The sequence below is a fragment of the Phasianus colchicus genome, chromosome Z (genome assembly GCF_987193195.1).
Source record: "Phasianus colchicus chromosome Z, bPhaCol1.hap1.1, whole genome shotgun sequence".
In the NCBI taxonomy this organism is placed as follows: Eukaryota; Metazoa; Chordata; class Aves; order Galliformes; family Phasianidae; genus Phasianus; species Phasianus colchicus.
Genome location: NC_143476.1, coordinates 22018582 through 22033835, shown reverse-complemented (window position 1 = coordinate 22033835; position 15254 = coordinate 22018582). Strand labels below are relative to the sequence as shown.

General features: G+C 52.1%; 2 protein-coding genes across 2 annotated transcripts; both read left to right on the top strand.

Annotated features, from left to right (window-relative positions):
- The first annotated feature begins 866 nt into the window (after window positions 1-866).
- LOC149912708 (uncharacterized) lies at window positions 867-3595 on the top strand. Its single transcript, XM_090131986.1, has one exon. The coding sequence runs from the start codon at window positions 963-965 to the stop codon at window positions 1869-1871; it is 909 nt and encodes a 302-aa protein (XP_089988112.1). The 5' UTR covers window positions 867-962; the 3' UTR covers window positions 1872-3595.
- A 6370-nt stretch (window positions 3596-9965) lies between these two features.
- Window positions 9966-14238, top strand: LOC149912707 (uncharacterized). The gene has a single exon (XM_090131043.1). The coding sequence runs from the start codon at window positions 11606-11608 to the stop codon at window positions 12512-12514; it is 909 nt and encodes a 302-aa protein (XP_089987169.1). The 5' UTR covers window positions 9966-11605; the 3' UTR covers window positions 12515-14238.
- Window positions 14239-15254: the final 1016 nt, after the last annotated feature.

Genomic DNA, 15254 nt, shown 5'->3' with positions numbered 1-15254 from the left:
CCTGAGAATGTTGCAGACAACGTGGGCTACCCCACTTAGGATCCAAATTATGGGCACTGATCATCAGGTAAGAGCTCAGATTGGTAATGAAAATAATCTTCTGCTCCTTGCCCCGGAGAATTTAGATCCAGATACCCATAGAATAAAATGGCCTTGGATGGTGCAGGTAGGACTGAAGTGTTGTGGCCTACTTGCACCTTGGGGAGATTATTGGAGGCTCAGTAGTCCCTCCAGTAATAGGTACATAGCAAGGCAGCCCAGTGCTGTATGGATCTGGAGATTCGTCACGGCTGGGGCCATGTGGGAAGACTCGGTCAAAGCCTCAGACACTGCTGCAAAGTGCCAACAGGGAGCAGACACAATATAGGGAACGGAATGGACAGAGGCACTGCGGAAAACCCGGATGCCATTGCTGGGATTGGAGTGCTGCAGATGACGCTCGCCCGTTGTGACGTCACTGGCACCGCTCCCCTACGTGAGGGATAGTGACATACGCAGCAGGGGATTGTGACCTCTTGGCCCTGGCTGCCTGTAGCCGGGCACAGAGTCTCTCACTCTGGCTTGTGCCCGCACTCCAGCCGAGCGTGTCCGTGAGGTTTGGAGCGAGGAGCAAGGATAGCCTTGGTGCTGGTCTCGTGTTCTGGGAGCTGCCGACAGCCGCTCTCAGTGCTCGTCCCCAGAGCCACTACAGCTTCTTCCCCGCCCTGCCTGGCTCAGGCAGCCGGGGCACCCAGGAGGCAGCAGCAGCAAAGGGAACCGGTAAGGGGACGCCTCAGCCTGGGTGGCCCAGCTGGGAGGGTTTCCTTCCTGAGGGACCCGGGCACTTGTTCCTCCGCTGGCGGGCTCAGCAAGTGACCGTGGCCTCTCTTCTTTTCCTAGCGTGACCCCTGCTGCTGCAGCAGCGGGGTGAGGAGCAGCCCCTCATCCCCTTGGCACTCCTGTCCACCCAGCAGCTGGACAGCATGGCCACCGAGCTGGACCGTCGCTGCCCAATTTGCCTGGACAGCATGGATGATGCCAGCTACACGATGCCGTGCCTGCACCAGTTCTGCTTTGGCTGCATCCGGAGGTGGGCTGAGAGCAGGCCCACGTGCCCCCTCTGCAAACGCAGGGTGGAGTCCATCCTGCACTCGGTGCGTGCCGACGACAGCTTTCAAGAGGTTGTCGTCGGACAGCAGGAGAGGGCCAGGACAGCACCCCGCCAGGCAGCACCAGCACAAGAGCCACCAGCGGTGCCCATTTCCCGCCAGCCTCCAGCTGTGCTCCGGCCCCTGCTGCCCTGGCTGCGCCAGGAGCTGGGGCAGCTCTTTGGGGCTGACCACAGGGCAGCCGCTGCAGCACAGCGCCGCGTCATCTCTGGCCTGTGCTTCTTTGGTCTGGACGGGGGAGCGCTGACTTTGTGGCTGTTCGGCTCCCTGCGAAGCCAGACCGCCAGCTTTGTGCGACGGCTCGTCGTGCAAGCTGCATATGTGTGCAATGGGCTGGTGCCACCCGCTGGCCCGGAGGCCTCCCGCGCTGCCACGGGACAGGAGGGCAGCCCCGCAGCTGCCCGTGGTGCAGCTGCCTCCCAGGCACAGACGCCTGTCTCCGGTCCACGACCCTCCAGCAGCACCGGCGAAGACAACGTTTCTGTGCCCTCAGCCGCTGCCCTCAGTGAGGGGCCCAGCCAGCCTCCATCCCTCCCGGCTCCATTGCAGACCAGCCAACAAGCAGCCCAGGAGGAGCCGGGGGAGGCAGTGCCGGGTCCCTCCAGCACCAACAGGGCCAGGGAGCGCTCACGCAGGGCGCCTCGGCGAGCCCCGAAGAGGAGGGCCCACGACTCTGAGGCCCCTGCACCTCCTGCCAAGAGGCCACCCCGCCGGCAGCACTAGGACACCGCCCCAGCAGCTGGCGAGAACAGGGCCGGGCCTGCAGCTGGGGCACAACCAGCTGTCAGACCACAGAATCACAGCATGGCCCGGGTTGGAAGGGACCTCAAAGATCGGCAATCTCCAACCCCCCGCCACAGGCAGGGCCACCAACCTCCACATGTAACACCGGACCAGGCTGCCCAAGGCCCCTCCAACCTGGCCTTGAACACCTCCAGGGACGGGGCATCCGCAACTTCTCTGGGCAGCCTCACCACTCTCCCTGTAAAGAACTTCCCCCCGACATCCCACCTAAATCTTCCCTCCTTCAACTTCAAACCTTTTCCCCTTGTCCTGCTGTTATCTACCCTTTCAAAGAGCTGACTCTGCAATAAAATTTCAGAAAAATCTCCGTGTTGCTACCAGTGCCTTTGTCAGCGCTGTGCACGGGGGAGGTCAGACCTCTGCTGGGCCTGGAGGCCTCCCATGCTGCTGTTACCGTTTCTTTAGAATTGTTGGGCCACAGAATCACACAGAATCACAGAATCGTAGGGGTCAGAACGGACCTCCACAGATCATTGAGTCCAACCCCCCTGCCAAAGCAGGTTCCCTACACCACGTCACACAAGTAGGTGTCCAGGCAGGTCTTGAATATCTCCAGAGAAGGAGACTCCACAACCTCCCTGGGCAGCCTGTTCCACTGCTCCGTCACCCTCACCGTAAAGAAGTTCTTGCACACATTTGTGAGGAACTTCCTATGCTCCAGTTTCTGGCCGTTTCCCCTTGTCCTCTCTCCACACATTGCTGAAAAGAGTCTGGCCTCGCCACTCTGCCCCTCACACCTTAGATATTTATAGACCTGGATCAGGTCCCCTCTCAGTCTTCTTTTCTCAAGGCTAAACAGACCCAGTTCACGTAGCCTTTCTTCACAGGGGAGATACTCCAGGCCCCTCGCTATCTTTGTGGTCCCCCGCTGGACTCTTTCCAAGAGATCCCTGTCTTTTTTGTACTGGGGAGCCCAGAACTGGACACAGTCCTCCAGATGAGGCCTTACCAGGGCAGAGTAGAGGGGGAGAATCACCTCCCTCGACCTGCTGGCCACGCTCTTTTTAATGCACCCCAGAATGCCACTGGCCATTGGCCAAGGGTCCATCCCTTCCGGTCACATAGGGAGCAGAACTGCCAGCAATTTGCCTGCGCTCCCTGGGCCAGCCTCACCCCTTCTCCAGGTGCTCAATCACCAGTGCAAGCCATGACCTAACAGTTCCCCTGCATGAGGATGCCTAGTCTCCACCTAGATCCGACTGGTTGGTTACTGTGCTGGAATCGCGCCCCTATTTTGAGGATGTTGCTTTTGTGATAGAGGTCTTGTGGTCAGAAGGGACATTTAGCACAGAGAAGCAATACACCTGGAAGTAACTATGAGCAAGTACCTTGACTAGGCAAAATGGCAGATATGCAAGGGCACTGCTCTTATGAAGCACTATGCCTGCAAGTCACAACTAGAATGATAACTGCGATCAAGAATGGCAAATTACTGGCTCTAACACATCGCTGTCCCAGGGCAGGAGGGCAGCCCCACAGCTGCCCCTGGCCCAGTTGCCGCCCCAGCGGAAACTCCTGCCTCTGGCCCAGAGCCCTCCTGCAGTATGGAACAGCGTAGATGAGGTCCCACCTGCAGCTTTCTCCCACTTTTTCAAGGGAGAACTTGACAAGCGTGGCTCCTTGCCTTCCAGTCTTGCAGGACCTCTTTCCCTTTGTGACTCAGCAACCACAGGGCCTGGCCATACATACTTGCTGAGGTGAGGGCCTCTCAATCGGCTTCACAGAATCATGCGAAATTAAGGCTGGAGAAGAACTCAAAGCTAACCAAATCCAACTCTCAGCTCATCCTCACCGCGCCCACTGAACCTCGTCTCTAAACGCCACATCTACGTGCTGCTCGATCTCCTTCAGGGACAGTGATTCCATCACTTCCCCGCGCAGCCTGTTCTAGCGCCTCAGCACTCTTTCAGATAAGAAATTCTTCCCCTACGCACTTCTTCATAATTTTCTCGGTCCTCTGCTATCAGCGATGGTGGAAGGTCTGCAAATCCTGATGCAGTACATCTAACTGAAACATTAACAAAGAATGTAGTACTCCTTTTGTGGAATAATTTCCTGCTGACTTCCTTACAATAAAACCATCGAATAGCTGCCTTTTCTTTCTTTGAGTTGTAGATTTGTAGAATCATTAAAGGGCCACTTCCTCTGGAAGAGTTAAAAAAATGTAAACTTTGAGCATGTTCTTTTTTTCTTGCTCAAAATTATTTCTATTGGAGCCAGAGGGCCAGGATTACCATTGATCATTACCATCTCATTGCTGATAGTCCCCAGTGTGTTTGTTGGCTGTCGCCCCAGGTAAACTAACATTCAAATATCTGATTGGAATACTTCTCCTTCTTTCCTGAATTTCGCCTACTAAATTAGGGCCAGAAAAGTCTGGTTCTCATTCTGCATGTGGACATCATCCTTCCTAGGGAGCCCACCATATATCTGACAGGGGCTGAGGATGAGCTCTGAAATATCTGTAGGGCTTCACCAGTATAGAAGCTGTTACAAATCCCTGAATATGCACAGTTCGCCGTCTCTTCTAGCTCTCAGACGCTGGCTTGGAGCAAATAGAACAGACAGCTTCTCTCCACGAGGGACCTGAGAAGAAAGACAGAGCTATGAACTTTCAGGGACTCACACTTGAAATACAATGTCACCTTCAACAGCTCCTCCACACTCTTATTAGATGGCAGTTCCCTGCTGCATTGCAGCAGGGATGTGTACCCTGAGAAGTGCTTTGACAAAGTGCCATCCCGAGGGACCTGGACAGGCTCGAGCAGTGGGCCCAGGTGAACCTCCAGGGTCAAAGTGGGCAGCCCCCACTATCAGTACAAGCTGGGTGTTGAAGGAATAGAGCACAGCCCTGCTGAAAAGGACCTGGGGCTATCGATAGATGCCTGGACATGAGCCAGCAATGTGCAGAAAGCCAACCGTATCCTGGGCTGCATCGAAAGAAGTGTGGTCAGCTGGGAGAGGGAAGTGCTCCTGCCCTCCTGCTGGGGAGACCTGACCTGGCGTATTGCATCCAGGTGTGGAGTTCTCAGTACAGGAGAGACATGGACCTGTTGAACCGTGTCCAGCGGAGGGCTGCAAACATGACCCAAGGGATGGAACACCTTTCCTTTGAGGACACGCTGAGAGAGCTGGGGCTGTTCATCCTGGAGAAGAGAAGGCTCCACGGAGACCTGATTACAGCCTGTCAGTATCTCTGCGGGGGCTATCAGAAAGAAGGGGGCAGACTCTTTATCAGGGTTTGCTGTGATAGGACAAGTGGACATGGTTTCAAACTAAAAGATGGGAGATTTACATTGGTCACAAGGAAGCAATTTTTTTACGTAAGAGTGACGAGGCACTGGAACAGGGTGCCCACAGAGGCGGTGGGTACCACGCAGGATCTTTGGATACGTTCAAGGTCACACTGGAACAGGCTCTGAGCAACCTGATCTAGCTAAAGAAGTCCCTGTTCATTGCAAGAGAGTTGGCTAGATGACCTACAAGTGTCCCTCCCAACTGAAATGATTCTATGATTGTGCATGATGGCATCTCGGGGAAATACATTTATTAAGTAAATTCTAGAAGAAAATACATCCTGTATTTACTAAGGCATCTACCCACTTCAGTTCTTTTCCACAGGAAATACTAGGATATCGTAAGGCCACACAGGAAGAAAGTAAACTAGAGGGCCAGAGAGAGGAACTCAAACATGCAGACCAAGTGAGTAGTATCTGCTGGAGTACTTAGTACTGCCTCTTACTACTTACACTTACGTTTGAGCAGTGAACAGAAATATGACTAGGTAAAGTTTCTCAGACTCTCTCATCTTTCCTAGCCGTCACCTGGGTTTCCTCTGGCTCCAGAGTGCCAGGTGCCTTTCTGAAACAGGTGGCGTTGGTCTCAGCCTCTACCCTCCATGCTCGTTCCACCTCATGTTAACACCAGTCAGCCATGAAGAACACGCCAAATGACTTTGTCCCTCAAGAGCAGTGGTGCACAAGAATTTCTGCCCGAGGTCCTGGAAGCCTGAATTCTGCGACAGAACGAGAGGACCTGGAGTTGTTGTCCACTGTGCCTTGTGATCTGCTGGAGAAAAGTAACAGACCCGGATTGCAGATGTGCCTCTCCCAGCGGAGTGGAAGGCAAATTGGTGAGGACTTGTGGCTCAAACATACAAACAGGCTGGGAAAGATCCAGGCTTGACTTATGACAGCCCACAGATTGCAGTGATGACGCAGGTCTGAGATCCAGCTGGGATTTCAGCCGATGGGTCAGAGTCTCAGCACTCCTACAGTGCCCCTGGGGCACTGAAACAGGGCTACTGGGCCCTGACACTAAGGATTTCTAAGTTTCTTCTGGCTGGTTTTTGTGTCACGCCAGACCTTCTGCACCACATACTTTTCAAACACCACTCTGACAAGAGGTATCTTCATTTCACATTACTCGTGTGGCTCTTGCATGTGCCTTTCAGAAGAGCTGGGAGGATTTTCAAACTAATAGTTTACTTTCACACGCCTCTTGCCAAAATGAGAATTATTCCTCCCCTCTCTGCCCTTCGTTTACAGACTGTGTATTTCTTCCTGCACTTTTTTGCAAGGTAGAACTGAAGTATGGTGAGATATGAGTGAAAAGTGTCTGATTTATTCCCAAAGTCCGTTTAGAATTGTCAGAGACCAGGTATTTTTTATAATCAGTGTGTTAATTCAGCACACTTCTCCTGTTGATTTGTAGCTGCATGAATTCAGCCCTTCTATAAACTAGATCGTAATATCTTATAGCACACAGACATAAAATGAGGAATCCAAATTGGTAATCACACGTTAAGAGCCTATTTTAGTGATTTGCCCAGCATCCCCCAGCAAATCTGCAGCAAAGGCTGGGGAAATCAGCACTGACACAATTTATGGACCATCTTTTCTTTTCCACAAGGCCTTGATCACTCAGCCTCTCACCTTTTAAAACACTCCTAACATACGCACCTAAAGACAGTCATCTCCACTGCATCTGGTACAACCAGGGCAAATATTCCTTTCAGGGAGGGGAGTATATTTTGCTGACCATTCATTCTATACCAAGTAAGGTGAAAGATGCTTAAAATCAGCACCCCTTATCTTCAGCGTTTTTTACAGCCCTAAACATGTGCTTTGTGTCATCCCTTGTCATGCGCACTGCCAAATCAGAAAGCGGTGTCTCCCAGTGATACGCATAGGGATGGAACTTCTACACCTCTGCTCCATCGGCACAGGAAATAACTGAAGGAGGAGCAGACAGCTGTGCTGAAGGAAGGAGAAAATATGCCGATGGCACATCTCTGGCTAGACTCAAGATCGGTTTGATATGTGTGCTGGTGGGTCACCAGCTTTCCTACTGTGACTTTTTAGGGAAAAAAAAAATGGGAGGTAGAAGAAGGGGGGTGGGGGAGGAAAGAAAAGAAAGGAGAAGGGGGGGGGGGGGGGAATAATAAAAGAATGCTTAGCATCATCAGTCCTGTATCCTTCATTTCTCTCCTGCCTTTTTCTCATGCAGACTCCTTACTTTCAATCCCATTTGTCTCACTTTAGTCATCCCATTACAGAAGAGCACTTTGCTATTCATGACTCCTCAGCTGCACTCCTTTCACTTAGCCTCCAGCTCCCACTAGTTCCCCTGTCCCACACCCTTCAATTCAGCTTCTTGGGCTTTTCAGCTCTTTTTCTCTTCCCAGCTCTCCCTAGTCCAGTGATCCAATATCAGCCAGTTTCACTCTTCATTCTCGTTTTTCCCTATTTTCTCCTTTCATTTGTTCCTATGCACTTCTGTTACCTTTACTTATTGGCTTCTAGTCACACAGTTGTCTTCTCTACACCACCCCAGCCAATGCTTCCAAAGTCTTTATCCAGTCTCAGTCTTTCTCTTCTTCCCTAGCCCACAGTAATTCAAAATTTACAGAATATTGTGACAGGGCATATCTATCCATTCCCATAATTTAACTGAGCTGCTAGCAAGCTTAGAATCACTCAAAATATGGAGGCTTGCTTTCAAACTGGCAAGAGACAGGTGCACAGAGCAAAAGGGAAATGCTGGTAATCCTGAGTAGTCAGGGTCTATGTGGAGTCTGTGTGGAGTATGTACGAAGACAGGCTGAGGGAGCTGAGCTTGTGAAGAGAAGGCTGCAGGGTGACCTCGTTGCAGCCTTTCAGTACCTGAAGGGAGCCTAAAATCAGGAGGGGAGTCAACTCCTTGAAAGGATAGATAACAGCAGGACAAGGGGGAATGGTCTGAAGTTGAAGGAGGGAAGATTTAGGTTGAATGCCAGGGAGAAGTTCTTTACTATGAGAGTGGTGAGGTGCTGGAACAGGTTGTCCAGAGCGGCTGTGGATGCCCCATCCTTGGAGGTGTTAAAGGCCAGGTTGGATGGGGCCTTGGACAGCCTGGTCTGGTATGAAATGGGAGCTTGGTGGCACTGCCTGTTGCAGGGGGTTGGAGATTCTTGAGTGGTCCTTGAGGTCCCTTCTACCCAGGCCATTCTGTGATTCTGTGAGTCTGAGGTTCAGATGCTCTGCTGTAATAAAAAATATCTGCAGAAAAAAAATAAAATTCTTGTTGTTACCACAAGCAGGTATACAGCCTGTGACTGTTGCCTGCTGTCCCAGTAAAATGGTAGTGCCACTGTTAGAAACCTCACGTTAGCTTTGCAGGAGCTTTGGTGGGCTATTAGGGTTGTTACCGTCTTGTGCAAATTTTTAGTGCAAACTGGAAGTCAATACCAGGCGTTTTTTGTTGCAATGCATGTAGGTTCAATGTGGAGCAATAGCAAAGACCTCAAAAATACATGCACAGGCTGAGAACGTAAGCTACAAGACTAAACAGCTAAACTTTGGTCAGCTTCTGCTTACTGAAGAGGTACTACCATAAGAGCTGGGAAAGAATACAGAATAGAACCAAGAAGCAGTCCAACAGCACAATAAGGGCACCTTACGTGTCCTGGGGAAGTTACATCCACCAGCACTGCACAGCATACAGTCCCAGGAGCTGAGCACAACGGCTTACAACGCAACCTGAGGGGTAGTCTGACAGAATGGCATCTGATGCAGATGAAACAAAGGTGTGTCACTGAATTCTTCCGTGTGGAAACAATGGCATCTGCTGACATTCATCGACATTTGCTGCATGTTTGCGGAGACCACAAAGTGGATGTGAGCACAGTGAGGCGGTGGGTGGTACGTTTCAGCAGTGGTGACAGCATCAAAGAGCAGAGGTGTATCGGTTCTGTGGAGCTGATGGTGACTATTTCTGTAAGAAGAACTCAGAACACCTACTGAACTTTGAGGAAAAAACAGGGGCTTCGGACCACAAGACACGTTGCTTGGTTGCAGTAATACCTGCTCATGAGCAAGCGCTGTAGGGAAAATTAAAATTCTGTGAGAACTGGTATTTTAGAGGTTTGCTTTAAGAAATGCTTCTTAACGAACTGCTTTTTCAGTCAGCTAATTTTTGGGGGGAACATTATCAATCTCCACTTGCATATACATTCTGTGCTAATGCTGCACTCACAAGTTGTGTTGTACAGCCAATAAGGGGTGTGAGGTGGCTTAATAAATGGCCGGTTAACATTTACAGCCATGAAATTCATCAGCCTACGCTACGGCTTGCATCACCATACAACTCCTCAAGACAGCAATGCACTATTCCCTTTGCAATGGGGCAGGGGGCAGCAGGTGGTGCTAAATGTGCGTAGGAAAAGTCTTGGAAATCCCATTCAGCTTCACCCTGCAAAAAAAACATGTACCACACAATCATAATAAATGCCATGTGAGCCTTCGGTTCCATTAGAACTTCACAGAGAGGCCCACCGTGTGTCTGCATGTCTGCTACGGGATGTTTTTGGAGTAAAACAGTCTCAGAGGCAGCCTTTGTCCAAACGCTGAGGTCGACATTGTTTCTCTGGCGCCTCTGTACGGCCAGTTGGAGGCACGGACTCAGGACAGGTAGCTAAACCCCTGAAGACTTTTAGGAAGCGTACAAAAGCACAGGACTATGACACAGATATTCAAGCCTTTGGAGACAGCAAACTTTATCCACAAATTTATTTCTAAGGAGAAAATTGTGTCTTTGTTCCCATTCCTATCAGTTTTCTAAACCATTCTCTTACCGCGGTGATGGCGGTCTCCTCCTTTCTTGAACCTCTTGAGATTTCTGGTATGTTTTTGCATTCGTGTAGGACGAAAGTAAATAAACTAAGTAATCTATACTTCTCTGATCCTGTCACAGAAAATCTAAATGTTAAAAACCGAACTGTGTGACCAATCAAAATATCACGATCTCAGTTTCTCCAGAAGAGAGAATTTCCAAACAAAATTACTACGCTGCAATTAGATGGATCACCAGGGGAAAGCAAGCAATACCACCATGAGCTTATCTTTAAGCAGAACATCTTCCAGTCAGAAATCCCTTAGCTTTCCAAAACGTGTGCCCCCCTTCTTAATAAAATAAAATGTTGGTAATAATAATAAAAAGAAAACTTATCTTCTGTCCTACTTCCTGAGAACGGGAATGGGGCTGTCTTTCTACAGCCTCAGAACTTGCAGCAGCGGAGCTGTTGACTGCAGTGCCACGTTTTCTCTCATCAGGATGCAGAAACTTTTCTGGTATTCTCACTGCCTCATTACCAAGTTTAACCACCAGAAGTTCACTGGCGTGGCCTAATTCCTTTTCTAAGAGCATCATACGTTCAGCAAAATCTGTGGATGTTCTTTGCTTATATGAAGGTTAATGGGTAGGGTCAACATAAATGACCCACCAGAATGTCTCTCTCTTGCAGTGATCTTGATTGCTTAAAGTCTACTCCCTTAAAGATTATTGCTTGGAGTCTGTTCCCTAAGCACCATGCTTTGAAGTTCTCCAGCAGTTTGCACTGGGTAGAACAAGCCAATTAGTTAACCTGTCCTGTTGCCTCAGAGGAAGACATGGGTTTTGCTGAAGGCAGCCCAGTGCTGTATGGATCTGGAGATTTGTCACGGCTGGGGCCATGTGGGAAGACTCGGTCAAAGCCTCAGACACTGCTGCAAAGTGCCAACAGGGAGCAGACACAATATAGGGAACGGAATGGACAGAGGCACTGCGGAAAACCCGGATGCCATTGCTGGGATTGGAGTGCTGCAGATGACGCTCGCCCGTTGTGACGTCACTGGCACCGCTCCCCTACGTGAGGGATAGTGACATACGCAGCAGGGGATTGTGACCTCTTGGCCCTGGCTGCCTGTAGCCGGGCACAGAGTCTCTCACTCTGGCTTGTGCCCGCACTCCAGCCGAGCGTGTCCGTGAGGTTTGGAGCGAGGAGCAAGGATAGCCTTGGTGCTGGTCTCGTGTTCTGGGAGCTGCCGACAGCCGCTCTCAGTGCTCGTCCCCAGAGCCACTAGAGCTTCTTCCCCGCCCTGCCTGGCTCAGGCAGCCGGGGCACCCAGGAGGCCGCAGCAGCAAAGGGAACCGGTAAGGGGACGCCTCAGCCTGGGCGGCCCAGCTGGGAGGGTTTCCTTCCTGAGGGACCCGGGCACTTGTTCCTCCGCTGGCGGGCTCAGCAAGTGACCGTGGCCTCTCTTCTTCTCCTAGCGTGACCCCTGCTGCTGCAGCAGCGGGGTGAGGAGCAGCCCCTCATCCCCTTCGCACTCCTGTCCACCCAGCAGCTGGACAGCATGGCCACCGAGCTGGACCGTCGCTGTCCCATTTGCCTGGACAGCATGGATGATGCCAGCTACACGATGCCGTGCCTGCACCAGTTCTGCTTTGGCTGCATCCGGAGGTGGGCTGAGAGCAGGCCCACGTGCCCCCTCTGCAAACGCAGGGTGGAGTCCATCCTGCACTCGGTGCGTGCCGACGACAGCTTTCAAGAGGTTGTCGTCGGACAGCAGGAGAGGGCCAGAACAGCACCCCGCCAGGCAGCACCAGCACAAGAGCCACCAGCGGTGCCCATTTCCCGCCAGCCTCCAGCTGTGCTCCGGCCCCTGCTGCCCTGGCTGCGCCAGGAGCTGGGGCAGCTCTTTGGGGCTGACCACAGGGCAGCCGCTGCAGCACAGCGCCGTGTCATCTCTGGCCTGTGCTTATTTGGTCTGGACGGGGGAGCGCTGACTTTGTGGCTGTTCGGCTCCCTGCGAAGCCAGACCGCCAGCTTTGTGCGACGGCTCGTCGTGCAAGCTGCATATGTGTGCAATGGGCTGGTGCCACCCGCTGGCCCGGAGGCCTCCCGCGCTGCCACGGGACAGGAGGGCAGCCCCGCAGCTGCCCGTGGTGCAGCTGCCTCCCAGGCACAGACGCCTGTCTCCGGTCCACGACCCTCCAGCAGCACCGGCGAAGACAACGTTTCTGTGCCCTCAGCCGCTGCCCTCAGTGAGGGGCCCAGCCAGCCTCCATCCCTCCCGGCTCCATTGCAGACCAGCCAACAAGCAGCCCAGGAGGAGCCGGGGGAGGCAGTGCCGGGTCCCTCCAGCACCAACAGGGCCAGGGAGCGCTCACGCAGGGCGCCTCGGCGAGCCCCGAAGAGGAGGGCCCACGACTCTGAGGCCCCTGCACCTCCTGCCAAGAGGCCACCCCGCCGGCAGCACTAGGACGCCGCCCCAGCAGCTGGCGAGAACAGGGCCGGGCCTGCAGCTGGGGCACAACCAGCTGTCAGACCACAGAATCACAGCATGGCCCGGGTTGGAAGGGACCTCAAAGATCGGCAATCTCCAACCCCCCGCCACAGGCAGGGCCACCAACCTCCACATGTAACACCGGACCAGGCTGCCCAAGGCCCCTCCAACCTGGCCTTGAACACCTCCAGGGACGGGGCATCCGCAACTTCTCTGGGCAGCCTCACCACTCTCCCTGTAAAGAACTTCCCCCCGACATCCCACCTAAATCTTCCCTCCTTCAACTTCAAACCTTTTCCCCTTGTCCTGCTGTTATCTACCCTTTCAAAGAGCTGACTCTGCAATAAAATTTCAGAAAAATCTCCGTGTTGCTACCAGTGCCTTTGTCAGCGCTGTGCACGGGGGAGGTCAGACCTCTGCTGGGCCTGGAGGCCTCCCATGCTGCTGTTACCGTTTCTTTAGAATTGTTGGGCCACAGAATCACACAGAATCACAGAATCGTAGGGGTCAGAACGGACCTCCACAGATCATTGAGTCCAACCCCCCTGCCAAAGCAGGTTCCCTACACCACGTCACACAAGTAGGTGTCCAGGCAGGTCTTGAATATCTCCAGAGAAGGAGACTCCACAACCTCCCTGGGCAGCCTGTTCCACTGCTCCGTCACCCTCACCGTAAAGAAGTTCTTGCACACATTTGTGAGGAACTTCCTATGCTCCAGTTTCTGGCCGTTTCCCCTTGTCCTCTCTCCACACATTGCTGAAAAGAGTCTGGCCTCGCCACTCTGCCCCTCACACCTTAGATATTTATAGACCTGGATCAGGTCCCCTCTCAGTCTTCTTTTCTCAAGGCTAAACAGACCCAGTTCACGTAGCCTTTCTTCACAGGGGAGATACTCCAGGCCCCTCGCTATCTTTGTGGTCCCCCGCTGGACTCTTTCCAAGAGATCCCTGTCTTTTTTGTACTGGGGAGCCCAGAACTGGACACAGTCCTCCAGATGAGGCCTTACCAGGGCAGAGTAGAGGGGGAGAATCACCTCCCTCGACCTGCTGGCCACGCTCTTTTTAATGCACCCCAGAATGCCACTGGCCATTGGCCAAGGGTCCATCCCTTCCGGTCACATAGGGAGCAGAACTGCCAGCAATTTGCCTGCGCTCCCTGGGCCAGCCTCACCCCTTCTCCAGGTGCTCAATCACCAGTGCAAGCCATGACCTAACAGTTCCCCTGCATGAGGATGCCTAGTCTCCACCTAGATCCGACTGGTTGGTTACTGTGCTGGAATCGCGCCCCTATTTTGAGGATGTTGCTTTTGTGATAGAGGTCTTGTGGTCAGAAGGGACATTTAGCACAGAGAAGCAATACACCTGGAAGTAACTATGAGCAAGTACCTTGACTAGGCAAAATGGCAGATATGCAAGGGCACTGCTCTTATGAAGCACTATGCCTGCAAGTCACAACTAGAATGATAACTGCGATCAAGAATGGCAAATTACTGGCTCTAACACATCGCTGTCCCAGGGCAGGAGGGCAGCCCCACAGCTGCCCCTGGCCCAGTTGCCGCCCCAGCGGAAACTCCTGCCTCTGGCCCAGAGCCCTCCTGCAGTATGGAACAGCGTAGATGAGGTCCCACCTGCAGCTTTCTCCCACTTTTTCAAGGGAGAACTTGACAAGCGTGGCTCCTTGCCTTCCAGTCTTGCAGGACCTCTTTCCCTTTGTGACTCAGCAACCACAGGGCCTGGCCATACATACTTGCTGAGGTGAGGGCCTCTCAATCGGCTTCACAGAATCATGCGAAATTAAGGCTGGAGAAGAACTCAAAGCTAACCAAATCCAACTCTCAGCTCATCCTCACCGCGCCCACTGAACCTCGTCTCTAAACGCCACATCTACGTGCTGCTCGATCTCCTTCAGGGACAGTGATTCCATCACTTCCCCGCGCAGCCTGTTCTAGCGCCTCAGCACTCTTTCAGATAAGAAATTCTTCCCCTACGCACTTCTTCATAATTTTCTCGGTCCTCTGCTATCAGCGATGGTGGAAGGTCTGCAAATCCTGATGCAGTACATCTAACTGAAACATTAACAAAGAATGTAGTACTCCTTTTGTGGAATAATTTCCTGCTGACTTCCTTACAATAAAACCATCGAATAGCTGCCTTTTCTTTCTTTGAGTTGTAGATTTGTAGAATCATTAAAGGGCCACTTCCTCTGGAAGAGTTAAAAAAATGTAAACTTTGAGCATGTTCTTTTTTTCTTGCTCAAAATTATTTCTATTGGAGCCAGAGGGCCAGGATTACCATTGATCATTACCATCTCATTGCTGATAGTCCCCAGTGTGTTTGTTGGCTGTCGCCCCAGGTAAACTAACATTCAAATATCTGATTGGAATACTTCTCCTTCTTTCCTGAATTTCGCCTACTAAATTAGGGCCAGAAAAGTCTGGTTCTCATTCTGCATGTGGACATCATCCTTCCTAGGGAGCCCACCATATATCTGACAGGGGCTGAGGATGAGCTCTGAAATATCTGTAGGGCTTCACCAGTATAGAAGCTGTTACAAATCCCTGAATATGCACAGTTCGCCGTCTCTTCTAGCTCTCAGACGCTGGCTTGGAGCAAATAGAACAGACAGCTTCTCTCCACGAGGGACCTGAGAAGAAAGACAGAGCTATGAACTTTCAGGGACTCACACTTGAAATACAATGTCACCTTCAACAGCTCCT

Excerpts from the sequence above, each read along its gene's own strand:
- LOC149912708 (XM_090131986.1), top strand. The coding sequence starts at position 963 with ATGGCCACCGAGCTGGACCGTCGCTGCCCAATTTGCCTGGACAGCATG.
- LOC149912707 (XM_090131043.1), top strand. The coding sequence starts at position 11,606 with ATGGCCACCGAGCTGGACCGTCGCTGTCCCATTTGCCTGGACAGCATG.